We start from the raw sequence: 27189 nt of genomic DNA on the forward strand, positions 1-27189 counted from the left end.
CCGACTCTTAGCAACCTCATGGACTGCAGCCTACCAGGCTCCTCCGTCCATGGGATTTTCCAGGCAAGAGTACTGGAGTCGGGTGCCATTGCCTTCTCCAATATTTAGAGCTAGGACATCTATTTTCTAAAAACTTACTTGTCAGTTCTTCAGGAAACAAAATACACTTGACTCACAATAAAGAGAGAGGCCAAGTTTTCGGTGAATGGGCTACACACACTCTAAAAGCAATAGAATACCTTGAGAACCACTTCAGTACTCTTGCCTGGAAAATCCCATGGACGGGAGGAGCCTGGTAGGCTGCAGTCCAAGGGGTCGCTAAGAGTCAGACACGACTGAGTGACTTCACTTTCACTCTTCACTTTCATGCGTTGGAGAAGGAAATGGCAACCCACTCCAGTGTTCTTGCCTGGAGAATCCCAGGGACGGGGGAGCCTGGTGGGCTGCCGTCTATGGGGTCGCACAGAGTCGGACACGACTGAAGTGACTTAGCAGCAGCAGCAGCAGCAACATATGTGTTAACTGATACATTTTAGACATCAGACAGCTGAAAAATAGCTAGGATAGTATTAGTCTACAAGGGACAGATTAGGAAATGGAACACTCTAATTTTATACCAATTCTTTCCAAGAGATCTCCTTTCCTAAAACCTGCAAAATATCTGATTGCATACTCCCTACATCAGAAGGACAAATAGCAAGAACTCTAGTAGACACATTCCACAGCATACAATGAAAGGTCATTTAGAGAAATGGTGGGTCCTCTTGAAACCATACATAAAGTCACTCCGTAGGTATGAAATGAGTATATTTAAAAGGTTCAATAATAAAAAGTATTTCTGTAAACTAATACCAAAAAAAGTCCCCAATCCAAGAACAATCTCTATGTTTGTACTCTAATGAGTAAGTACTGATGCCTGAGGCTTGTGTAACAGTTACTACATATGTGTATACTAAAAACTTAATACATCCTTTCTTTTGCATATTGGTTCTAAAGGTCAGAGACTTATACCCACATGCATCAGTTTCTCTTTTCCCTTTTGTTTCTCAAGTTAATTAAAAGTACTATTTTTACTGAAAATGTTAATAAATGAAATACATTTTTGTACATTCACAAATGTGGATTTCTTGAGACTTGGAGTCTACTTCTAAGAGTCTAGCTCAATCAATATTTCCATGAGCTAACATATCTAACAAAACAAAGACATAAGGCCTTATTTACTTCAGGAAATAATCTTGAAAATTAAGGTATAAAAATATTACATACAGTTGTTAAGGTATACCTAATGGTATACCTTGAATCTGGCCTTTATCTATCTTTAATTATGAGCAAGCAGTTTCAAAAACTAAGATCCAATTAGTACTGCACATTTTCAGTTAATTAGGAAGCGGCTTAGACACTGAGAACATCTGGCTTATTTTACTGCTGCCTATATAAAAAAAGATTTTGATCTCTTTTTCTCTTAATTTCTAGCATGGCAGTAGATAAGTAAATGCCACTTCTAAATTTATTGGCATGATTTGGGTTACTAATGAAATATAAATTTGAGATAGCTAAATCAATATACTGTGAAATGAATAGTTTCTGTATCTCTCCTGAAATGCCTTTCATTTCAGCACCTCTTTCATTCTGCCTTCTTTGATAAAATCCCATCTCTACCATTAAGTTTTTCCAGTGTAGAGCCAGTGTCTTAATCTCTTTGTTTCTTCAATATTCTTTAGTCAGTAAAGAGTTTATAAGGTCCTTGGGATTCAGTGGTGAGAATGAAACAAGATCACCATCTTCTCAGAGCTTATGGAGTGAAATTTTAGACAGTGAAATATTCACAAGTACAGTTAGGAACAATATACATCCATAACATACCATGGAAGCAGCTGTCAATGTTTGTTAGCAAGATTTTAAGAAAAGAAAACAAATTTGAAAATAAGAATCTACTACTATATCCCTCAACAAAAAGCTGACTTATTGCTTCGTTTTACCTTAATATCTGTGTTAGCTGGGAAACTGTAGTCCAACCACCCTGGATACGAGAACAATCTTGACTGAGGACCAAGAGGCAATACTGAATGAGATCATAACAATATATATCTTGTTTGATTTTCTTCAACTCTGAGCTTCCTAAAGGTGTGTTGTTTATTATTTCTAAGGCAAAAGGAAATAAGATATACTTATTTATGCTCAATAAATCCAAGAGCTATTTGTATTTCTATAGGCTGAATAAAAACTAAAAACACATTAAAAAGGAAGAAATCACTGCTTTATCACAATGTTAAGATTTCACTGAACAAATTAAAAACAAATGCTAATATGATGGAATTTGTTTTGTTACTTAAACAAATTAGCCAATCACAAAAAAGATTTTCTTACCTTTTAACTTCAACAGTATAACAGGGACATTCTGCTCAGGACTTTTTGCAACTTCAGCAGCCAGAGATAAGATTCTCGGGTCTGTACCTGTTGGCTTCATTTCTCATACCACCTATATTTAACAGAATCAGAAAGATAAAGGTCAACAGTCCTTAGTTAGGTCACCCCCTAAATAACGTATGAAACATAAATGGCAATAGCTTGGCTTGGTTTGAAAAGTGAAAGATAGATTTATCTCATTTCTTCCTTAAAGGAAGAAACTTGGATTTCTAAAGTTAGAGATTCTTATATCTTAGTGTAACAGCTACAGTAGGTACTGCTTATTGTGCACTAAGAGTCCGAAACTGTGCTTGGTGTTTCACACTCACTCTAATCTGCACAACAATCCTAGGTTAGGAGTTCATTTTCTTTTATCATGAAAGAGAAAGTGTGCAGAAAAGAGCTAATCCAAGCCTGTGTGTGCGTGTGTGCTTAGTCGTGTCCAACTTTTTGAGACCCTGTGTGTAGCCTACCAGACTCCTCTGTCCATGGAATTTTCCAGGCAAGAATTCTGGAGTTGCTATTGGGTTGCCATTTCCTGTTCCAGGGGATCTTCCCAACTCAGGGTTTGAACCCACATCTCTTGCATCTCCTATACTGGCAGGTAGATTCTTTAGCACTGGGTCACAGGGGAAGCCCAACACAGGCCTAAGACTACTATCATTTTTAAAGGTCTCCTTATAAGGTTGGCTCTTGGCTGGTGTCTAAGAACTTGGATTTCAGGAGGTTTCCACCAATTTCTTAATATTAGTGTGGTTCACTGGGCCTAAACTGTTTGTAAAAACAATGTGGTTTATGTTGAACACCTGCTTTCCTTCCTGAAGTCTGGAATTCTGGTATATGGTAGCAGAGGACACCTACATGACCATCCTCCAATAAAGACTCTGGTCACTGAGTTGCTAGTGAGCTTCCCTGGTAGACTACACTTCAACACATTATCACAATTAATTGCAGGAAGAATTAAGCACTATTCTATGTGACTCCTTTGGGATAGGGCTCTCTTGGTAGAGAGTACATGTTTTCCTCTGAACTTCACCTCATGTGCCTTCTCCCTTTGCTGACTTTATTTTGTGTCCTCGTAGTATAATAAATCATAGCTATGAATATAATTATATCTTGAGAACTATGAGCCCTCCTAGCAAATCACTGAACCTGAAGTTAGTCTTGGGGATTCCCAACACATAATTCATAAATTTTACTATAAAATAACCAAAGCTTGTTTATAAATAGTATAGTAAACAAAATCAATTATCTTAAAAAAATCCATATCCTAATTTGTTGCTAAACCTTTTCTTTAAAAAAAGTTTTAAGGCATTCAAAGCTCAAAGAAACCATAAAAAGTACAGATGTTATTTATTTATAATTAATAAAGGCTAACAGAGCCTGGGGAGAAGGCAATGGCACCCCACTCTAGTACTCTTGCTTGGAAAATCCCATGGACGAAGGAGCCTGGTAGGTTGCAGTCCATGGGGTTGCTAAGAGTCGGACACGACTGAGTGACTTCACTTTCACTTTTCACTTTCATGCATTGGAGAAGGAAATGGCAACACACTCCAGTGTTCTTGTCTGGAGAATCCCAGGGACGGCGGGGCCTGGTGGGCTGCTGTCTATGGGGTCGCACAGAGTCGGACACGACTGAAGCAACTCAGCAGCAGCAACGGAGCCTGGTGGGCTGCCGTCTATGGGGTCGCACAGAGTCGGACACGACTGAAGTGACTTAGCAGCAGCAGCAACATAACATTGTTTACTTTGAATTAAGCGCCGTGTGAAGTGCTTTCATAAGCATTATCTCACTTAATCCTTACAACAGGACTATGAGGCAGAGCCTTTAATCATCTCCACTTTACAGATTAAAAAAAAGTAAAGTTTGAAGAAGAAACCTTCATCGTTCCACCATCCCTCCTCTATGTGGTAGAGTAAGTATCAATATGACTCAAATTTCCATTTCAATGTTCATTATATCCCTTCCCACATAAAAGAGTAAAAAACACGAAACATATTTCCAAAAACCTATTTCTAACACTTTTTATGCTATTGATCTTCATAAATGGCACCACAGTTCACATTTTTGGTCATAATACAGGCATCCAGAAAGCATTCCTTATTAGGTAAAATATAAATTATTAAAAAAAAACAAGTTTTCTGGAAATATTTTTTTAAAAAGCCCAGCACAACTCTTGGCACACAGAAGGCATACAACTTTCCAAGAAAGTGGACAGAGTTAATCTCATTCTTTCCAATGGCTGTATTATGCTATGCTTCCTTCATAATAGTGCATCAAAATATATTTAAGCATCTCCTCTATTGGAAGTCATTCAGAGTGTATGCCATTATAAGGAATGCTGCAATGAATATCAAAGTACATGTCTTATGTACTCATGATAGTTCTTTGTGGGATGAATTTTCCCCTTCAAGTCATATGGCTGGATGGCAAGATACATATTTTTAAATTTTTTCATTAGACAATAAACTTTCCTCCAAAGTGGATGTTCCAATTTACATTTCCAGCAACAATGTTTGAAGGTGCTCATTTTACTAAGCCGTTAATAGTAAATAATGTTATATTTTGCATTTTTGTCAATTTGCTAGGTGAAAAATGGTATCATCTTGTTTTAATTTGTTTCTTTGATTATTAGGGAGGTTCAACATGTTTCACGTTTACTGGTCATTTCTTTTTTTTACATATTTTCTATTTATACCCCTTAATTTTTCTATTAGCTTGTCTTATTCCTTTGTAGAAGCTTTAAGCTTTTTATACATGGATTAGACACCCTTTATCTTTTACATTGGCTGTAAACACATTTTGGCTTCCTGGGTAGCTCAAAAGGTAAAGAATCTGCCTGTAATGCAGGAAACATGGGTGTGATCTCTGGGTTGGGAAGATCTCCTGGAGAAGGGCATGGCAACTCACTCCAGTATTCTTGCCTGGAGAATTCCATGGACAGAGTCTGGCAGGTTACAGTCCATGGGGTCGCAGAGTTGGACAGGACTGAGGGACTAACACTTTCACTTTCATAAACACTTTATCCTTGTTGGCCATTTATCTTTTAAAGTTTAATTACATTTTACCAGAGATTTACAATTTTTATGTAGTCAAGTATAACAATCTTTCCCTCTATGACTTCTACCTTTGGTGTCATGCTTACAAAGGTCCTTCCTATCCTAATAGCTAAAATATAATCTTCTAAATTTTTCTACATTTTTTATGATTTTGTTTTATTTGTATCTTCATTTACTTACAAGTTAACCTTCAAAACATATGTAAGTTAGTTTTCTGAATGGTATATGATAGGAAGCTATAAAGTTAGATGAAGTTACAGATTGGTGAAAAAAGAACAAATGCACCTAGCTTTCATAAACTCCTGAGGTAATTTATCATGAATGGATACAAGAGAAGCAACCTGAAATGTCACCTCAATATATTTTTGGATTCTATTTAGTTCATTAATCTATTTCTTCCTGGGCTAGCTAGTACAATATAGTTTATTTAAATATATGTTCAGAGAAAATTCACATTAGAAGGTAAGCTTCACAAGGGCAAAACTCATACCATTCTTGGTGGCTGCCTTCTTATCTCTTTGATTCACTGGTATATTCCCAGAGGATAGACTGGTACTTGGTGGGTGGTAGGTACTTAATATCTTAATATTTATGTAGATTGAAAGAATGAATAAACACACAAATCTTGGGTATTCCAAAACTTCAGTTTCTTGAGATTCTACTTTTACCCTTGTTATATGATGGAAACTTTTGATTTCTGCTGTAAAGCCTTTTTAAAAGTAAGACAGGCTTATAACACTGTTCTTGATCTCTGGTTAACATAGTAAAACATTACTGAAACATTACCGTCATCACCAAACAAGCACACGGCTCTATGACAAAGGAAAGGGTCACCAAGATTTTATACAGGACAGATTCCCGGCTCACATTCAGATTAGGAAAGAAAAGTGTCCACATACTCATACATATACATATGTAAAATAAAATATTCTATAAAATATTTAAATGCCAAATACATAATATAGATAAGGATGAAAAACATATAGAGTCCGAAGACTGGGCTTCCATGAACAAGCTTTCTAACCTGTAAACAAAATAATAATTCCTACCTCTTAGAATAATTTAAAATTTGGAAAAGAAGGCAGCCACCAAAGATGGTCCTAAAATGTTACATAACAGTCAAATCTGAGAAATAATAACCATTCAGAGAGCTTTTACTTTATGACATTGTTTTAAATGCTTTCTTGTACTACCTCATTTAATCCTCTGAAAAAGTGTAAGTTATAAGGACCATTATTTTTTTTCCCAAAATTTTACTGATGAGCATACCTAACTTTGGTTCACACAAGTCACTCTGTGGAGTATGAAACTGGGGTTCAAACCCAAAGATTCTGGCTCCAGAACCTGAGTGCTTAACTACCACAGGAAACAGTCTTAGTACACTTTAAAAGAGCAGAATTTAGACAAGCAGATAGGCTAAGGCTGCCACGTTCTCGTTCTTGCCTGGAACAATACATGACAATTTGGAGAAGGTAGCAGTTAAGAAAAGGAGCTTTCAATCACCTTGAAAAGCCACCGCTGCTACGGCAACCATTCATAAACTTTCTCTTGGGTGCTTCTCTAATACAGCACATCTGTCATCCTTACTCTTAGAGTCATCAACTTTTTAGACGGAAAAAAACAAAAGACATTATTTTTCAATAATTAATGCTATTACCCAGTTGCCAGAGCAAAAGCTCTCTGGCCTTGATCTTCTGGGAATCTCTTTTTCCAGGCCGTGCCCTTAACGCCAAGGATCTCTGTGAAGAAAACAAATGAAGACAGCAACCCAATGCAACCTAGCTGCAACTGATCCTAAATACCTGCAGTTCCTAACTCTGAATCTTTATCCCCGCTTCTTAACACCCTCCCCTCAACCCCTCCCCCATCCCGGCACTAATACCACCAGAAACTTCCTTAGGAACATAAGGCGAAATAACTGCTGAGGTAACAGCGTTGCCCCCAGTCAGGTCCACGGACTGCGCTCTAAGGCCACGGGCTCCTTTACTCCGGATTCTAGACCCGGCTTTGGCGCTACCAGGCCTCAGACAAGACATCAGGCCTCGCGCCCACGCTCCGGCCCTCCCCCTCCTGTATCCACACCACATCTCCTCAAAAAGGCCGGTTCTCCCTCTAATAGCTCCTAAAAGCCCGGTCACTTGGTCCAGAAGCCTGTGGTCCTGCCCTCTGGGTATCCCGGGGCCGCCTCCTTCCCCAGGCGCCACTTCAAGTCGGCTACCTCATTCCCGCGTCGCGTCGCTCCACCAGAAAACTCGACTCCCAGGGTGTACCTCAGAAGCGCGGCCTCCCGGGCGCTGCGTGCGTCGCAACGCGTGAAGTTGGCGCAGGGACCAGGAGCCTCGCGGCCAAGGGGCGGGGCGCCCTTCTCCAGGAAGCCAATCAGCGCCCAGTGGGACGGCGCTCGGCTGGCGCGGGGCGGAGTCTGTGGTGGCTGCTCTAGCAGCAGCAAGCGCAGCTGGTTCGAACAGGCTGAGGTGGCAACTGGTAGTCGGCGCTAGCGGCAGAGGCAAAGTCAGAGCCGCAGGAGAAGGATGAATGGAGCAGCTGGACCTTCGCATATTGACAGCCGCGAGCGAGTTCTCAAGTTAGGGGGCAGTTTTGAGAAGCAGCCTCGTTGCGCCTTCCACACTGTGCGCTGTGAGTGAGGACGCCCGAGGGGAAAGGGAGGAGTTCTGGTTTTGGGGGTGCAGAAGCACAACCCTCTCCAAGTCGTGTTCGAACAGATCCTCTTATTCTGTGGGAGAATGGGGTGCCCTGCGCGACCCGCTGGTTTAGCCGGAAAGTGCTAGGGAGTTGGTGGAAGCAGGCAGATGGAAGCCGCAGGTGTGGGTAATTCTGAGTGGAGTGATTTAAGGGAGACTAGCAGGGCTTCCCTGGTGGCTGAGACGGTAAGGAATCGGCCTGCAAAGCGGGAGACCTGGGTTCCATCCCTAGGTTGGGAAGATCCCTGGAGGAGGAAATGGCAACCCACTCCAGTATTCTTGCCTGGAAAATCCCTATGGACAGAGAAGCCTGGCAGACTACAGTCCATGGAGTCGCAGAGTTGGACACGACTGAGCGACTACGCACGACAGCAGATAGAAAGGGACGCTATGTGGGATAGGTCTGCAGAGGCGACTATGGATGGAGTCAGAGCTGACTGGTGGCCGATTCAGAGGTGGAAAGGAAGGTACAGTTGACCCTTGAACCACGTAGGGGTTAGGGGTGTCGATCTCGCGCAGTGGAAAATCCACTTATTGCTGTCTGTGCCTCAGAAACGAGGGAGTCGATACACGACTCACCCGAGGTCCAGAAGCGGAAACCGTTGGGTAGAATCAGACTCAGACTCTAGTGTTTTGATTCCATGTGTGTGACCTCTAATGGAACACATACTTCTCCCAGTCTTCATTAATTTAAAGATCTGTAAGATGAAAATACAGGTACTCTATTTAGTGGGGAAAAATTAAGCATGTAAGTGGACCTGTGAATCTCAGCCCCGTGCGTGTTACTCAAGGAACAACTGTAGTAAGGTAACAAGTGGATGGGGGCAAAGGGAAATGGGAAGGAGAATACCTTTAGGTTGGTAGGGAAATATTCTTTCCTGTCTTCAGTTTTGGTGTCTCTGACTGATGGGGGTTCTTATTTAGTATATTTCTGGGGAAAGGTTTTTGGATCATTCTAATATCTGTATCTGTTTTGGACCCCTGATTTCATTGAGTCATTTATCAAATACTGATGATCACAGTATTGAAGGGTGCACTATTAATTTATTAGAAAGCTCTTTTGTCCTCTGGAACTACTTTTGATACATTTTCCTCTTTTATGTTGTTGAGATAGGAAATAAAACTCTTTTGCTTTAATAGTTGGATGGTGTAGATTCCAGGAAGGAAATTATAATATATTATGATTTGTTATGTAAAACATTCATTCTTTGCATAATAACCCTCATAGAATTATAGAGTGGGAAGGAAACTTTGAGATCATTGAGTCATAACCTCTTATTTTTCTGTGGCAAAATCGTAAAGTAGGTATTTTTTTCACTTCCTCTTACTACAGTATCCTTCCTTAGTGTCTCATCATTCCACCCTTCTCAGTCATTCTGTCGTAAGACTGTTTTAGAGATCTTTATAGTTTTTGCTCTGAAGTGTTTCATGCTTTGTTAAAACTCACATTCTCCTTAGGTTTGCTTAGTTGTACACAATCTGATTATCGTAACTCACAGTGAAGATATCAAGAGCCTACAGGTTTAACTCTCCAAGGATATATTTTTACATTTTATGAAAGGGTTTTATTAAGCAAAATTAATATCCAGTTGATAGAATAAATGGGGGAATATTTGCAAACAGATCTTCAACACTGACCCTTCTTTACCACATTTTGTCTAGAGAGAGCTAGTGCTGGCTGTGCAGTTTCTCTCCTTCAGTTCCATTTTCCAAAAGTCTGGTAGAGTTTTATCTGGTTTCTCCACGCCTTTCTCTCAAATAATATCTTCCTTCTCCTTTCCTCTTCTTTCTCAGGTTTCCAGTCATCATAGTATTAATTTTTAAAATTATGTTTTAAGATTATACAAATTTGCTGAAGACTTGATTTTCATGACACTTGGGTATATCTTTTTAAGGGCATAAAACCCAAATTAAGTGAAAAAGAAATAGACTTCGAAAAGTGCTTTGCATATGCCTTAAAGTCTTTTGTTTATAAAAGTTCTCAGGATGCTGGAATTGTGTCTTCAGAATCAGGTATTGGATGATCCAGTTACAAGAATGAAAAGAAACAGAACAGCAATGGTAGTAACCACAATAAACCGAGGTGTTTGAATATACTTTTAATCCTGTGGAAGACATTAGAAAGGTGTTCATCCCTTAGTTTTTTTCTTGTTGAAGCAGACAGAACCTTTCTAGATTTATTAAAATAAAACTAGTCATTATCCTTGAGGACTGGTTCATTTCCCATGTGATTCTTACCCCATTAAAGATTCAGAGTAAGTGATGAAAACTATAGACTTTCTTACAGGCAAGTGGACATCATTTGTTTATTTTAAAAGAGTATGCATTTTCTTTCTGGAAAACAAAAATGTTTATTATTTTTAATTATCACTACTATGCATAAAGATATTTTTTTCTGAAGGAGATTGATGGAGAACTGTTTCTATTTTTAAAAAAATATATTCATGTTTAGGCTCAGTAATGAAGTAGAACAGAAATACACACATAATATATTAATTTCAACTTTTCTATTAACTATGTAATTTAGAAAATTCACTTTAAATTGCTGAGCTTATCTTATCTATAGAATGAAGCAATAAATTCAGCATTCTCTAATTTTTTTATTATAATTATGAAATATTCTTAAATTGATAGATATGTGAAAAATACTGAAAAATATTTTCAGTATCAGTTTTACATAATGCTCAAAGCTTTCATTTATCCCCTAAATGTAAATATCTTTATAATCTTCTAAGGATTTTAACAGGTAAGGTTGTGAAATACATATTAAAAGTATCATAATTTTTAAGAATATATATTAGCATTTTTTAAAAAATAAAAGTTTTTATTTATTTAAAAGGTTTTTATTGAAACAAAGCTGATATATGTTAGTTTCAGGTGTCCTATATAATGACTTTATATTTGCATACATTATGAAATGATCACCACCATAAATCTAGTAACCATTTGTCCCCATACAAAGTTATAATAATATTATTGACCATGTTCCTTATGCTGTGTATTATATCCTCAATACTTGTTATATCCTCAATACTTGTTTATTATGTAACTGGAGGTTTGTACCTCTTAATCCCCTTCTGGGTGGGCCTACTTTATAACAAACACTCAAATCAGTGTGATTTGGAAGAAAGTCAGTCAGTTCAGTCAGTTCAGTCGCTCAGTCATGTCCGACTCTTTGTGATCCCATGAATCTCAGCACACCAGGCCTCCCTGTCCATCACCAACTCCCGGAGTTTACCCAAACTCATGTCCATCAAATCGGTGATGCCATCCAGCCATCTCATCCTGTCGTCCCCTTCTCCTCCGGCCCACAATCCCTCCCAGCATCAGGGTCTTTTCCAATGAGTCAACTCTTCACATGAGGTGGCCAAAGTATTGGAGTTTCAGCTTCAGCATCAGTCCTTCCAATGAATACCCAGGACTGATGTCCTTTAGGATGGTTGGATCTCCTTGCAGTCCAAGGGACTCTCAAGAGTCTTCTCCAACACCACAGTTCAAAAGCATCAATTCTTCAGCGCTTGGCTTTCTTCACAGTCCAACTCTCACATGCATACACAACCACTGGAAAAACCATAACCTTGATTAAACAGACTTTTGTTGGCAAAGTATCTGTTTTTAGGTAATTGGGTAATTATGCCTATTCAATACACTTAGGTTTTGGAAAAACCTGGATGTGAATTCTGACCTTCACCACCTATATATGTAATATAACTTTGGAACATTCTCTGAGTTTTCAGTCTCAGTTTTTTAGATGTAAAATGATAGTAATAGCATTTACATTTCAGAATTTCAGAATTAAATAAGATAGTATAAACAACCTAGCATGGTGTTTGGTACATGGTAGAGTATAAATAGTAGTCACCGTTATTCTCGAAGGTTATATTCAAATGTGTATGAGGAGTGCCAGTAAATGTAATTTACTTAGACTTTCAGAAAGCATTTATCAGGGCTTGGCAGTAAAACCTATCAAAAGATAGCTGGCATGTGGTAGGGAAGATGTGGGGTGCTCTATAAATGATAAACCAAATGCTTAACTGCAGATGCCTCACTGGGTAGAAGCGTTTAAGTAATAGGACTCCCTAGAACAAGTGCTGAATTTGGGCTAGCACTAGTTTTGCAATTTATATCCAGATAAGTGAATAAAGATTGAAATTCCTACGTTTGTAAATGACACCATTTTTTGCAGTCATAAAATGATGAGCTCATGGACAGTGACTGCAGGAAGACTGTGAGGCACCAAGTGGAGCCATTCCTAAAAAAGTGGTTGTTAAGCTTTGGTGTGAGAAAATATTAGAGAGTACAGTAATGAACATACGATTGAAATTATATTCACAGTAATGTTCTTCTGATTAGTGTAGTATAACGGAAAGGGTATGTATTTTGGAGTTAGTTGAATTAGTTCAACTCTCAGGAAATAAATTTATGATACTAATTGTGGGCTCCTTTGTGAAGATACTGACATTGTGTGATGCTACAGCCAAAACAGTCAAAAAGTAACAGAAAAGTATTGAAAACAAAACAGGAAATGGTTTTCTACTCTTAATGTGGTATAAGTAATTGTGTTGTAAACTTGAAGAAAATAATACTGGTGAAGGAAATCCAGAGAAAATAAACAAATGATAAAATTAGTAGTGGGGTTTCCAAACCAAGAAAAACTGAAAGAAATAAACTTCTTAGTCTGGAATCATAGCAACTTAAACATTAGAAAGCATATGCAAAGTATGACATGAGATTATTCAATAAATTCTGTAATTTTAGAGCTCTATTTAACCCCTTGAAACACAAAAGTTGCATACTTTAAAAGAAATTTATTGTGTGAGGTAAATAAAAGATAATACTACTTAATATAAACAAGTAAAAAGTGGAATTTATTAATTCCAACAGTAATCATTAGAAATGTAGATTCAGAATAGTTCAGAATTGTGTTGATAGACTTATTGATTATAAATTCCAGCTTATCATTAAGCAAAGCTACAGGTGTGTTGAGTACATTTCTGTATGTTATGTGTATCTCATATACTATAGGCATTTATTCATAGACTTTTAAGGGCTTGTGAATCCCCTGAAATTATATAGTATTTGATATGTTTTTTCATAAATGCATTTTTATGCAAACAGGATCTATAGCTGGTCTATAATTTTCATCAGATTCCCAAAGGGACTTACGACTATTGCTCATCTCCTATCACCAACCCCGAGACACACACATATACAAAAGTTCAGAGCTGTGGATCTAAAGCAAAGAAGATAGAAGGGTAGAGTATAATATAGAACGGTGTGGTCACTCACCTAGAGCTAGACATCCTGGAGTGTGAAGTCAAGTGGACTTAGAAAGCATTACTACAAACAAAGTTAGTGGAGGTGATGGAATTCCAGCTGAGCTATTTCAAATCCTAAATGATGATGTTATTAAAGTGCTGCACTCAATATGCCAGGAAATTTGGAAAACTCAGCAGTGGCCACAGGACTGGAAAAGGTCAGTTTTCATTCCAGTCCCAAAGAAGGGCAATGCCAAAGAATGTTCAAACTACCATACAATTGCACTTATTTCACATACTAGTAAGAATATGCTCAAAATCCTTCAATCTAGTCTTCAGCAGTACATGAACTGAGAACTTCCAGATGTACAAGCTAGATTTAGAAAAGGAAGAAGAGCTAACATTTGTTGGATCATAGAGAAAACAAGGGAATTTCAGAAAAACATCTGCTTCTTTGAAACTGTGGAAAATTCTTAAAGAGATCAGAATACCAAACCACCTTATCTCTCTCTTGAGAAACCTGTATGCAGGTCAAGAAGCAACAGTTAGAACCAGACATGGAATAACTAATTGGTTCTAAATTGAGAAAGGAATACATCAAGGCTGTATATTGTCACCCTGCTTATTTAACTTATATACAGAGTACATCATGCAAAATGCCAGACTGGGCCAGATTCATAGCCCTTAAAAGCCTATGAATAAATGCCAGACTAATGGCAGAAACTGAAGAGAAACTAGAGTCTGTTGAGGGTAAAAGAGGAAAGTGTAAAAGCTGGCTTGAGACTCAACATTTAAAAAAAAATTAAGATCATGGCATCTGGTTTTATCACTTCATGGCAAATAGAAGAGGAAAAAGTGAAAACAGTGACAGATTTTATTTTCTTGGGCTCCCAAATCACTACAGATGGTAACTGCAGCCATGAAATTAAAAGACACTTGCTCTGTGGAAGGAAAACTGCCAAACCTAGATAGAGTATTAAAAAGAAGAGACATAACTTTGCCCCAAAAGTCCATATTGTCAAAGCTATGGTTTTTCCAGTGGTCATGTATGCATGTGAGTGTTGGATAATAAGGAAGGCTGAGCACTGAAAAATGGATGCTTTTGAATTGTGGTGCCAGAGAAGACTCTTGAGACTCTTTTGGATTGCCAAGAAGATCAAACCAGTCAATCCTAAAAGAAATCAACCCTGAATGTTCACTGGAAAACTGATGCTGAAGGTGAAAGTCCAATACTTAAACTTGATTCAAACAGCCACCTGATGCTGAGAAAGATGGAATGCAAAAGGAGAAGGGGGAGACAGAGGACAGATAATTACATAGCATCACCAACTCAGTGGTTATGAATCTGAGCAAGTTCTAGGAGACAGCAGGGGACAGAAGGGCCTGGCGTGCTGCAGTCCATGGGGTCACAAAAAGTTGAACACAACTTAGCGACTGAACAAGAATAGTGGCTTAAGATCCTGAGTTATCTTTTACTGGCTTCATTACTTAGAGGAGTTCACCATCAGTAAAATTTGGGTGAGAATATTAAAATCAAAATGTTGTTGTGAAGATCGAAAGTAATGATATAAAGAAAAAGAATCAGTTTTTAAACACTAAAATAGAGATTATAGATTTATAGCCTACTGGCAGATTTTGACTTTACAGATGTTTTGTTTGACCCCCACAGATGTTGTTTTAACATGAATTAGTTGTAAATCCTAAAAATCAAGATCCTTTATACGAAAATATGGATTACGAATGCCAAGTTGGTTTATTTCTCTTCCTTGGTTTTTATCTCATCACAACAAAAATTGGAAACAAGGGACTAAACCCCATTCCAGACACACCCAGGAGAGCTCACAGATATGCTACAAAAATAACCACAGAGACTATTCCAACTCCTGCACACAGCACCCTTGGCACATAGTGGATACAAACTAACCACAGGCACATCTCCAAGTAACCTTAGGCAGCTAGGAGCCCTTTAAGGGTTCATAAATATTCTACACATACATATATCTGATCATAACAGATGAAATTGTGAGAAGACATACACAACAGAGTCTGTTGTTATATAACTTGCAGTTGCCAGTTGGCCTTGAGTGTATGCCCATTTGTATTTCCTTTCCTTGACTGGTGGTAGGTACAAGCCCTATTTTGCACTGGGCACAACCAAAAGGAGGAGACAGGAAGTATAAAACGAGGAAGCCAACAGGGATGAGGAAGACAGCCGCTTTGGGATCAGCCTGCTCCCATGTCTTGGGAGTGTCTGTCTAACAGAAAATCTGTCTGTTTGAGTGGAACTGAGCTGTAACTTGTCTGTTGTTTTAAACCCTTTAGTCCATTGTTCCACATTTTTGTTTTAGAGGTCAGCTTGCATCCTTTTTGGATAGGCCACCCCTCATTGCTTGTGCCCAACTTCGTACCTAACACCAGCTTCTCTTTTGAAAAAATCAGAAGATGACAACAGTGAAGGAATTCTATATCAGAATTATTATCAAACATTGATGTATACTGATGTGAATTAGTTTTAAGTGATTTTCATATCTTAGTTTTTTAAACTTATTTATTTTTAATTGAAGGATAACTGCTTTACAATGTTGTGTTGGTTTCTGCCATACATCAACATGAACCAGCCATAGGTATACATATGTCTCCTCCCTCTTGAACCTCTCTCCTACCTCCCATCCCATCTCAACCCTCTAGGTTGTCACAAAGCACCGGGTTTGAGTTCTCTGCGTCATACAGCAAATTCCCACTGGCTATCTGTTTTACATATGGTAATATATATGTTTCCATGCTCCTCTCCCAATTTGTCCAGCCCTCTCCTTCCCCCACTTTGTCCACAAGTCTGTTCTCCATGTCTGTGTCTCTGTTGCCACTGTGCAAATAGGTTCATCAGCATCACTTTTCTAGATTCCATGTATATGTGTTAGTATACAATATTTGTTTTTCTCTTTTTGACTTATTTCACTCTGTATAACAGGCTCTAGGTTCATCTACCTCATTAGAACTGACTCAAATCTCAAATGCATTCCTTTTTATGGCTAAGTAAATTCCCTTGTGTGTGTGTGTGTATGTATATATGTATATATATATATACATATATATATATATATATATATCACAGTCCATTCATCTGTCCATGGACATCTAGGTTCCTTCCATGTCCTAGCTATTGTAAATAGCACTGCAGTGAACATTGCTGCTGCTGCTAGTCGCTTCAGTCGTGTCCGACTCTATGTGATCCTATAGACAGCAGCCCACCAGGCTCCCCTGTCCCTGGGATTCTCAAGGCAAGAACACTGGAGTGGGTTGCCATTTCCTTCTCCAGTGTATAAAAGTGAAAGTGAAGTCGCTCAGTTGTGTCTGACTCTTAGCGACCCCATGGACTGCAGCCTACCAGGCTCCTCCATCCATGGGATTTTCCAGGCAAGAGTACTGGAGTGGGGTGCCATTGCCTTCTCCGCAATGAACATTGGGGTACGTATATCTTTTTCAATTATGGTTTTCTCAGAGTATATGTGCAGGAGTGGGATTGCTGGGTCATGTGGTATTTCTATTCCTAGTGTTTTAAGGAATCTCCATAGTGTTCTTCATAGTGGCTACATCAATTTACACTCCCACAAATAATTCAGGAGGGTTCCCTTTTCTCCACACTCTATCCAGTATTTATTAGTTTTAGATTTTTTGATGATGGCCATTCTGTCTGGCGTGAAGTGATAACCTCATTGTAGTTTTGATGTGCATTTCTCTACTGATAAGCAATATTAAGCATGTTTTCATGTGTGTATTAGCCATCTGTATGTCTTCTTTGGAGAAATGTCTGTTTCAACTTTTTGATTGGGTGGTTTGTTTTTCTGTTCTTGAGCTACATGAGCTGCTTGTATATTTTGAATATTAATCCTTTGTCAGTTGTTTCATTTGCTATTATTTTCTCTCATTCTGAGGACTGTCTTTTCACCTTTTTTTATCATTTCCTTTGCTGTGCAAAAGCTTTTCAGTTTAATTAGGTCACACTTGTTTATTCTAGTTTTTATTTCCAATACTCTAGAAGGTGGGTCATAGAGGATCTGCTGTGATTTATGTCAAAGTGTTCTCTGCCTATATTTTCCTCTAAGAGTTTTATAGTTTTTCGTCTTAATGTTTAGATCTTTAATCTAGTTGGAGTTTCTCTTTGTGTTCTTTGAGGTTTCTAAGCTTGTTTAGTATGTGAAATACTTATATCTCAGCATCCTAAGTTCATGTAGGTGATATATTTTAATGACATACTTTAATCCAAAATGAAAGCTTATTTTAATTTCTTATGAAGTGGCAGATTTGGTTAAATTTACACATCTTTTAGTGGTTTATATATCCATAAGAAACTCAAGCTGTTAAAATAAATAAGCTTTCTTTAAAGTTTCCCCATGAATATGTGTTTGCTGTGTTTTCATTCATTTCATATTCTGCTAGCATAGCAGAATTGCTTGGTTCCCTGTTGGCTCAGAAGGTAAAGAATCTACCTGCAATGCTGGAGACCAGGGTTCGTTCCCTGGGTTAGGAAGATCCCCTGGAGAAGGAGATGGCTACCCACTCCAGTATTCTCGCCTAGAGAATTCTATGGACACAGGAGCCTGGTGGGCTACAGTCCATGGATCGCAAAGAGTCGGACACGACTGAGCGACTAACTCTCTCACTTTTCCACAGGACAGCAGACAAGTGGTAGTAGGAGATCAAGGTGGTTTAAGAAGAATTTAGGGGAAAACAACAACCTGAACATAACAAACTGTGGAAAGCTCTTCAGTTCAGTTCAGTCACTCAGTCGTGTCCGACTCTTTGTGATCCCATGAATTGCAGCACGCCAGACCTCCCTGTCTATCACCAACTCCCAGAGTTCACCCAAACCCATGTCCATCGAGTCGGTGATGCCATCCAGCCATCTCATCCTCTGTCGTCCCCTTTTCCTCCTGCCCCAAATCCCTCCCAGCATCAGAGTCTTTTCCAATGAGTCAACTCTTCGCATGAGGTGGCTAAAGTACTGGAGCTTCAGCTTTAGCATCATTCCTTCCAAAGACCTGATCTCCTTTAGAATGGACTGGTTGGATCTCCTTGCAGTCCAAGGGACTCTCAAGAGGCTTCTCCAACACCACAGTTCAAAAGCATCAATTCTTCGGCACTCAGCTTTCTTCACAGTCCAACTTTCACATCCATACATGACCACTGGAAAAACAATAGCCTTGACTAGATGGACCTTTGTTGACAATGTCTCTGCTTTTGAATATGCTATCTAGGTTAGTCATAACTTTCCTTCCAAGGAGTAAGCATCTTAATTTCATGGCTGCAGTCACCATCTGCAGTGATTTTGGAGCCCAGAAAAATAAAGTCTGACACTGTTTCCACTGTTTCCCCATCTGATTTCCCATGACATGATGGGACCAGATGCCATGATCTTCGTTTTCTGAATGTTGAGCTTTAAGCCAACTTTTTCACTCTCCACTTATACTTTCACAAGAGGCTTTTTAGTTCCTCTTCGCTTTCTGCCATAAGGGTGGTGTCATCTGCATATCTGAAGTTATTGATATTTCTCCCAGCAATCTTGATTCCAGCTTGTGCTTCTTCCAGCCCAACATTTCTCATGATGTACTCTGCACATAAGTTAAATAAGCAGGGTGACAATATACAGCCTTGACATATTCCTTTTCCTATTTGGAACCAGTCTGTTTTCCATGTTTGGTTCTAACTGTTGCTTCGTGACCTGCGTATAGGTTTCTCAAGAGGCAGGTCAGGTGGTCTGGTATTCCCATCTCTTTCAGAATTTTCCGCAGTTTATTGTGATCCACACAGTCAAAGGCTTTGGAATAGTCAATAAAGCAGAAATAGATGTTTTTCTGGAACTGTCTTGCTTTTTCGATGATCCAGTGGATGTTGGCAATTTGATCTGTGGTTCCTCTGCCTTTTCTAAAACCAGCTTGAACATCTGGAAGTTCATGGTTCACGTATTGCTGAAGCCTGACTTGGAGAATTTTGAGCATTACTTTACTAGCGTGTGAGATGAGTGCAGTTGTGTGGTAGTTTGAGCATTCTTTGGCATTGCCTTTCTTTGGATTGGAATGAAAACTAATCTTTTCCAATCCTGTGGCCACTGCTGAGTTTTCCAAATTTGCTGGCATATTGAGTGCAGCACTTTCACAGCATCATCTTTCAGGATTTGAAATAGCTCAACTGTAATTCCATCACCTCCTAGCTTTGTTCAGAGATGGAAATACCAGACCATCTGACCTGTCTCCTGAGAAACCTGTATGCAGGTCAAGAAGCAACAGTTAGAACCCTGCATGGAACAACTGACTGGTTCCAGATTGAGAAAGGAGTACAAAAGGGCTGTCTGCTGTCAGTCTGTTTGTTTAACCTATACACTGAGCACATCATGAAAAAGGCCAGGCTGGATGAATTACAAGCTGGAATCAAGATAGGTGGGAGAAACATCAATAACCCAGATATGTGGATAATACCACTCTAATGGCAGAAAGCAAAGAGGAACTAAAGAGCCTCTTGATGAGGGTGAAGGAGGAGAGTGAAAGAGCTGGCTTAAAATTAAATATTAAAAAAAGTAAGATCGTGGCATCTGGCCCCATTACTTCATGGCAAATAGAAGTGGAATAGGTGGATGTATCGTGACAGATTTCCTCCTCTTGGGCTCTAAAATCACTGTGGATGGTGACTGCGGCCATTAAATCAGAAGACAGTTTCTTCTTGGCTGGAAGGCTATGACAAACCTAGACAGTATGTTGAAAAGCAGAGACATTACTCTGCCAACGAAGGTCCGTATAGTCAAAGCTATGGTCTTCCCAGTGGTCATGTACAGTTGTGAGATTTGTACCGTAAAGAAGGCAGAATGTCAAAGAATTGATGCCTTCACACTGTGGTGCTAGAGAAGACTCCTGAGAGCCCCTTGGATTGCAAGGATATCAAAGCAGTCAATCTTGAGGGAAATCAGCCCTGAATACTCATTGGAAGGACTGATGCTGAAGCAGAAACTCCAGTATTTTGGTCATCTGATATGAACAGCCGACTCACTGGAGAAGTCCCTGATACTGGGAAAAATTGAGGGGAAAAAGAGGGCTTCAGAGGATGACGTGGCTGGTAAGCATCACCAGTGCAATGGACATGAACTTGGGCAAACTTTGGGATATGGTGAGGGACAGGGAAAGCTGGCATGTTGCAGTCCATGGCGTTTCAAAGAGTCAGACACGACTGTGCAACTGAACAACCACAAAAACCTGAAAGTTGAAAATGTTCTACTGACAATTGATTTTAGCAAATTGTGAAGACACTGACATTATTTGATTTTTAGCAGTGGAACATCTTAGTTTGGATGATCTTGATATAAACAGATTCTAAGGGATCATGATGTTGAGGAATACTGTTTTAGAGTGTAGTTATTTCTTTTTTTTTCTCAGAATTATATATACAGAAAAACTGGATTGTATTCTATTTGTTTATTTTTAATAATAAGACTCTTCTAGTCCATTTTAATTACTGGCTGCCGGAAAAAGATTTATCACTCTGAAACATGCTCATTTTTTGATATCCACATATTTCAGGTATTATTCCATCTTATAAAAAACTGTATCTGTATGTATTTTTAGATGACTTCAAACCTGCCTCTATTGACACTTCTTGTGAAGGAGAGCTTGAAGTTGGCAAAGGTGAACAGGTGACAATTACTTTACCAAATATAGAAGTGAGTATATATATTAATATTTAAACTGAAGAGATTTTTAATAGAATTTTTACTAAATTTAAATGAAAATAATTGCACAGTTAATATAGTGATGATCAGTTAAAGTAATTAATAAATACAGCAAAGCAAAAAATCTTAATCTATCTTAAATAAAACAATATTAAAATGCTTGAAACCTTAAACTTTACTTTGTAATTTTCAAGAACTATCTTATTAAATGATGTGAAACAATTAGAGATCTAAACTTATTTATTAAATCAGTATTATGAACCAGATTTTGTACTACAAATTAGGAATAATAACATATCCTCTGCCACCTAGTCCTAATTTGTTATAGCAGACAGGCACATGAACATCTAGTGCTATAGATTAGAGCGCTGATAAAATTCTGTTTAAGCATGTGAACATAATTAAATGCTCTGCCTGGTGGAATCTTGAAAGGCTTCACAAAGCAGATGCTATTTGGGCCAAGACTTAAAGGACAGGTGGAATTTCACCAGTTATAAGAGGAATAGAATATTCTAGGCAAAAGGAACAATATGTGAAAGGTTTCTATGGAGAAAGGACTAGAATTTTGTGACTAAATGAATGCATGTAGTAAATTACAGAATGATGAGAAATGATTGATATGAGACTGGAAAGGTATAATTGGGATCAGATTATAAAGAATCTTTTATTTGTAATATAGAATTTGAAGTTTATCCCATAGCTATTAGAGAACCATTAGAGGTTTTTAGAGTTCCCCTGATGGCTCAGTGGGTAAAGAATATGCCTGCAAATCAGAAGTCACAGGAGACAAGGGTTCAGTTCCTGGATCAGGAAGATCCCTTGGAGAAGGGAATGGCAACCCTCTCCAGTATTCTTGCCTGGGAAATTCCATGGACAGAGCATGGGTTGCAAAGAGATTGAGCATGAGTTAGTCATGACTGAGCGACTAACACTTCACTTTCAGAGGTTTTTAAGCAGAGAAGTAACATGGTTAAATTTGTGCTTTAGGAGTGATTGTAGCAATAACTTACTTAGGGAATGGGTTGGTAAAGAGAGAGACTAGGTCAGGGGGCCTTAACCAAAAGTTTTGCCCATTTCAAAAATCTTCAGATGTTATCAAATATTGTTTACATTGTATGCTCTAGTTTTCTCAATCCTTGATTTAGAAATTTCTCAGCATGCAGCTTGTTTCTTTTATACTCATTTGATCTATTCTCAAAGAAAACCAAGATTGTAAATTGATAGTTTAACATAGAAAACATCAGACTTTCTGAGATTTTTTTTCCTTTGTCTTGTTTAATTTTTGTAATAGGAATGGTTTTGTGCCAGTTCATCCACATTCTCTTATATACATTTATGAGATGGCTTGTCATGGTTAGAGATATAGCCAGTAAGCTCTCTATCCTCTATCTAGCCTTCCATCTTTTTCTTTTTAGCAGCCAACACTATGTATTGAGACCTCACTTTTATGTCAGACTGTATCAGTTGGTGCCTGTGAAGTTTTCCCTAATGTTAATTAAATTCATAGGGGCATTTTATTGTATGTTTCTCATATGCTCCCTTAGAAACTGAAGGAAATTAAAAATAGATTTCAGTGTGAAACAGTGTAGATAAGTAAGCCTTTGCATTACTCTGTTATTAAAAAGTGTTCAGATTCTGGTGTCTCTAAAATAGTTAGGAAATTAAGTACCCAGTAATCTAAGGCTTTTTTTGCTTTGTGAGGTTTATTAAAGAAAAACCTAAATTTAAAATTTATTGAAAAACATCAGGTGGTTTTTCCCACATAATATACAGCACAGCAAAAACAAAACAAAACAAAAACAAAAAACAGAGGTAGACTAGATGTGGTAGGTGTCCTAAAAAATATTACCGTTTAATGAGAAAGATAGGAGATAATTGATTAAAGTTTCATAATGTAAGGAACAATCATAAAGGTATACACAGAATATTATGGGATTACAAAGAAGGGATCATTCAGCCTGGAGAGGGAAAGGAGACATTGGGAATGCTGTCTTGGAGGATGAGTTGAAATTACCCAGGTGAAAGAAAGAGAGAAGGACTTCTTAGGCAGAGAAAAGAAAGATATGGGCTACAACAAAGCAACAAAAAAGTCTGTTACATTTGAAGAACTACATATAGGCCACTATGGCTAGGTAAGAAAGGGTGCCTATAAGGACATAGTGGGAGATGGAAAGATATTTAGGAATCAGATAAAGAAGGGCCTATTGTGTAATGCAAAAGAATTTGAATTTTATCCTGTACTGTGACTCTCACATAGCTGAAATGGAAAAGAATTGTTAAAATTACTGTTTGCTAAGAGCAGTTTTTTTTTTTTTCCTCCAGGGCATACAGTCTGTAAACAATTGTGAATAAGACTGGAAACTATATTCTCAAATTTTGTGGTGTTTTCCTCCTTCATTTGGCTTCCCTGATAGCTCAGTTGGTAAAGAATCTGCCTGCAATGCAGGAGACCCCAGTTCAATTCCTCGTTTGGGAAGATCCCCTGGAGAAGGGAAAGGCTACCTATTCCAGTATTCTGGCCTGGAGAATTCCATGGACTGTATAGTCTATGGGGTCACAAAGAGTTGGACACAAATTCCTTTCACTTTCCTCCTTCATTAAAGAACTTTAGGTAGGAGCTTTACATTCCTTCACTTTTCTTAATTTTGTGGGTGTTTGTAGAAATGTATTGATTATTAATTTGAGGCATTTAGATTCTCCTGTTTTCTTTATCAACTTATTTTCATCATCTTGGTGAAAATGCCTAGAAGCTTGGAGGCATTCCATAAAATAGAACTTTTATTATTCTTTTAAGAATACCTTAAGATTCTGGTGGTTCTTTGATAGGGTAAATTTTCTCATTTTCATTTCTCTAGGTTTTCTTTGATAGTTTGAATAAAAATGAACACTCTTAAGGGAGTCAGCATTGGGCATTTACAAGTCTCTCATTTTTACAAAAAACTCTCTATGTTTGACTGCTATAAAATTTCAAAATGTTGAATTTTGAAAGGAAAAAAGATATTTGACTACTAATGATTTGTCACTGGTGCTGTCCAAGTCTGGGATATGTTTAGTGTTATCTTGTGAGGTACTTTTGTGGGCTTCAGTGAAATAGCCCACAGGAAACTTCCAGGTACACGTCATATTATGCAATGAATGTATGTCTAGTGGTTGCTCAACAACTCTAGCTCTCACACCCTGGACATGTGAGAGTTCATTATGTCTGATGGCTACATGCCTTTGACTCTGTTGGTCAAAGTCCCTTCCAAGATGAATATAGTCTGATTCTTTGCTTTAAGTTTACATAGCTCACTTGGGAAAGTAGCCCACCACATTCTTGGGACTTTAGCTTATTTTAGGACTAGAGCCCTATTTTAATGTCCTATTACAATTATACTTTTAAATGAAGTATATCTTTTATCATTGTATAATAAACCTTTTTTACCTTGTTTTTGTGATTTTAAGCTTAAATATCACCTTGTTTAATATTAATTTTGCCACCTTTGCATTCTTTTTATTTGCATGTTCATGGAATCTTAGTGTCTTTTATTTACTTACATTTTTAAGTATACCTTTTATTAATGGAATATTCTGTGTTTCAGTTTTATACCTAATTTGCACTTTCTATTTTTATTAGGAGAATTCTATCCACATTTAGTTCAAAGTTGATATACTTGATTTTTATTTCTGTTATATTATAGTATATATATATATATGTATATATATTCCGTTCAGTTCAGTTCAGTTCAGTCACTCAGTCGTGTCCAACTCTTTGAGACCCCATGAATTGCAGCACGCCAGGTTCCCTATCTGAGTGAACTCCTGGAGTTCACTCAGACTCAGGTCCATTGAGTCTGTGATGCCATCCAGCCATCTCATCCTCTTGTCGTCCCCTTCTCCTCCTGCCCCCAATCCTCCCAGCATCAAGGTCTTTTCCAGTGAGTCAACTCTTCGCATGAGGTAGCCGAAGTATTGGAGTTTCAGCTTCAGCATCAGTCCTTCCAAAGAACACCCAGGACTGATCTCCTTTAGAATGGACTGGTTGTATCTCCTTGCAGTCCAAGGGACTCTCAAGAGTCTTCTCTAACACCACAGTTCAAAAGCATCAGTTCTTCGGCACTCAGTTTTCTTCACAGTCCAGCTCTCACATCCACACATGACCACTGGAAAAACCATAGCCTTGACTAGACAGACCTTTGTTGGCAAAGTAATGTCTCTGCTTTTGAATATGCTATCTAGGTTGGTCATAACTTTCCTTCCAAGGAGTAAACATCTTTTAATTTCATGGCTGCAGTCACCATCTGCAGTGATTTTGGAGCCCCAAAAAATAAAGTCTGACACTGTTTCCATTGTTTCCCCATTTATTTCCCACGAAGTGATGGGACTGGGTGCCATGATCTTAGTTTTCTGAATGTTGAGCTTTAAGCCAAGTTTGAATTTGTTTTCTCTTTTTGTTAATAAGAGAATAAGATCTCAATAAGATGTTTATGAAGCATCTCTTCTTTTTTCTTTTTTTCTTTGTTTTCCCTCATGTTACTTTGGGAGTACTATTGTGCTCTTCCACTCTATTACTGATTCCTTTCCTTTCCTGTTATTCACCATCCAAAGTGCTCAGATTTGCCTGTCAGGAGATGGAAAACAAAACTAGAAGGAAAGAAGGAAGGAGGGTAGCAGTAATCTAGGTGAGCTGATAATTGCGTTCTGAAGTGTTCAGCAGTTATTCAGAAGCAAAGAGAGTTCATATGCTTAGGAGTTTGCTGGCACCTTAGTAGTTTAATACCCCTTTCTTCAGACCTGAAGTAAGGTCAGAAATTGAAGTTGAAAATAAGAGTGGTGCTCAATTTAATGAGCAAAAAAGTTTAATTAAAAAACTTTATTTGCAATCTTCCTGGTGATCTGATGGTTGAGAATCTGCCTTGCAATGCAGGGAACGTGGGTTTGATCTGTGGTTGGGGATCTAGGATCCTAGATGTTACTGGGTAACTGAACCTGCATGCCATGACTAAGGCCCAACACAGCCAAATAAATAAATATTTTTTAAAAATTGTTCAGAGTATAGAAGGCAGGCATAGGGGTTGTGAACAACCTGTTTAACTTTTATTTATAATAAAAAATGTTCATATTACTCATATGAACATTCATTGAGTATCTGTGCAGATCTTGGTACTGTAAAGTAAATGCTTGGAGCAATAAAAAAAAATTCTATCCAGTCTTCCTTCTTCAGAAACTCAGAGTAACAATAAAGTATTGCATTTTAAAATGTTTTCTATTCTAAGAATACAGATATTTTTAAGGAGAATATATTACGTGAATCTCTTAAATGTCACATGGAGCCCTTGGGTTGCTATTTGGGGATATCTTACTCACTTGTTTTCAGTGAAGACATCTAAAAAATATATTTACCAGCCAAGTAGGTATATTTGTTAAGATCATGCTTCTGGCTCTGTACCTTACCAGGGCTTCTCCTGAGTGATCCACATCTCACTCTTTCTTGTAGGCCACTCCAGATGTGTCCTCTTCTATGTGCTGTGCCTGCTTAACTTCCTATAGTTTTGTCTTAGAAAATTTTGTTTCTTTCTTTTGGCTTCATCATGTTTTCTCACAACCTCTCAGAAGTCTCTAATCTATCCCTTTTGTATGGCAGCCTCAATTACAAAATTTATCTCATACTCCTCCTTGTGGTCATGTGTACAATCTCTGCTGCTGCTGCTGCTAAGTCGCTTCAGTCGTATCCGACTCTGTGCGACCCCATAGATGGCAGCCCACCAGGCTCCACCGTCCCTGGGATTCTCCAGGCAAGCAAGAACACTGGAGTGGGTTTCCATTTCCTTCTCCAATGCATGAAAATGAAAAGTGAAAGTGAAGTCACTCAGTCGTGTCCGACTCTTCTCGACCCCATGGAGTGCAGCCTACCAGGCTCCTCCGTCCATGGGATTTTCCAGGCAAGAGTACTGGAGTGGGGTGCCATTGCCTTCTCTAATAATTGTTAACTTTTAAAATATGATATGCCCTTTTAACCTTTCTGGTGGCTCAGATGGTAAAGAGTCTGCCTGCATGCAGCAGACCTGGG

General features: G+C 38.3%; 2 protein-coding genes across 6 annotated transcripts in view; one reads left to right on the plus strand and one right to left on the minus strand.

The window, feature by feature from the left end:
• The window catches only part of IQCB1 (IQ motif containing B1), a 45530-nt gene extending 37750 nt beyond the window's left edge, over window positions 1-7780 (minus strand). For 2 of the 5 annotated variants that reach the window (XM_010801177.4, XM_005201402.5), the window contains exons 1-4: window positions 7685-7780; window positions 7124-7205; window positions 2368-2479; window positions 1980-2142 (exon numbers count right to left, since the gene is read on the minus strand). In XM_010801177.4, the coding sequence (XP_010799479.1) occupies window positions 1980-2142; window positions 2368-2467 (263 nt within the window). In that variant the 5' untranslated portion in view covers window positions 2468-2479; window positions 7124-7205; window positions 7685-7780. 5 annotated transcript variants of the gene reach the window in all.
• A 172-nt stretch (window positions 7781-7952) lies between these two features.
• The window catches only part of EAF2 (ELL associated factor 2), a 55665-nt gene continuing 36428 nt past the window's right edge, over window positions 7953-27189 (plus strand). Inside the window, 2 exon segments of the mRNA NM_001046507.2 lie at window positions 7953-8103; window positions 21037-21131. Coding sequence (NP_001039972.1) covers window positions 7998-8103; window positions 21037-21131 — 201 coding nt within the window. The 5' untranslated portion in view covers window positions 7953-7997.

This window comes from Bos taurus, chromosome 1 (genome assembly GCF_002263795.3).
Source record: "Bos taurus isolate L1 Dominette 01449 registration number 42190680 breed Hereford chromosome 1, ARS-UCD2.0, whole genome shotgun sequence".
NCBI classification, from domain to species: Eukaryota; Metazoa; Chordata; class Mammalia; order Artiodactyla; family Bovidae; genus Bos; species Bos taurus.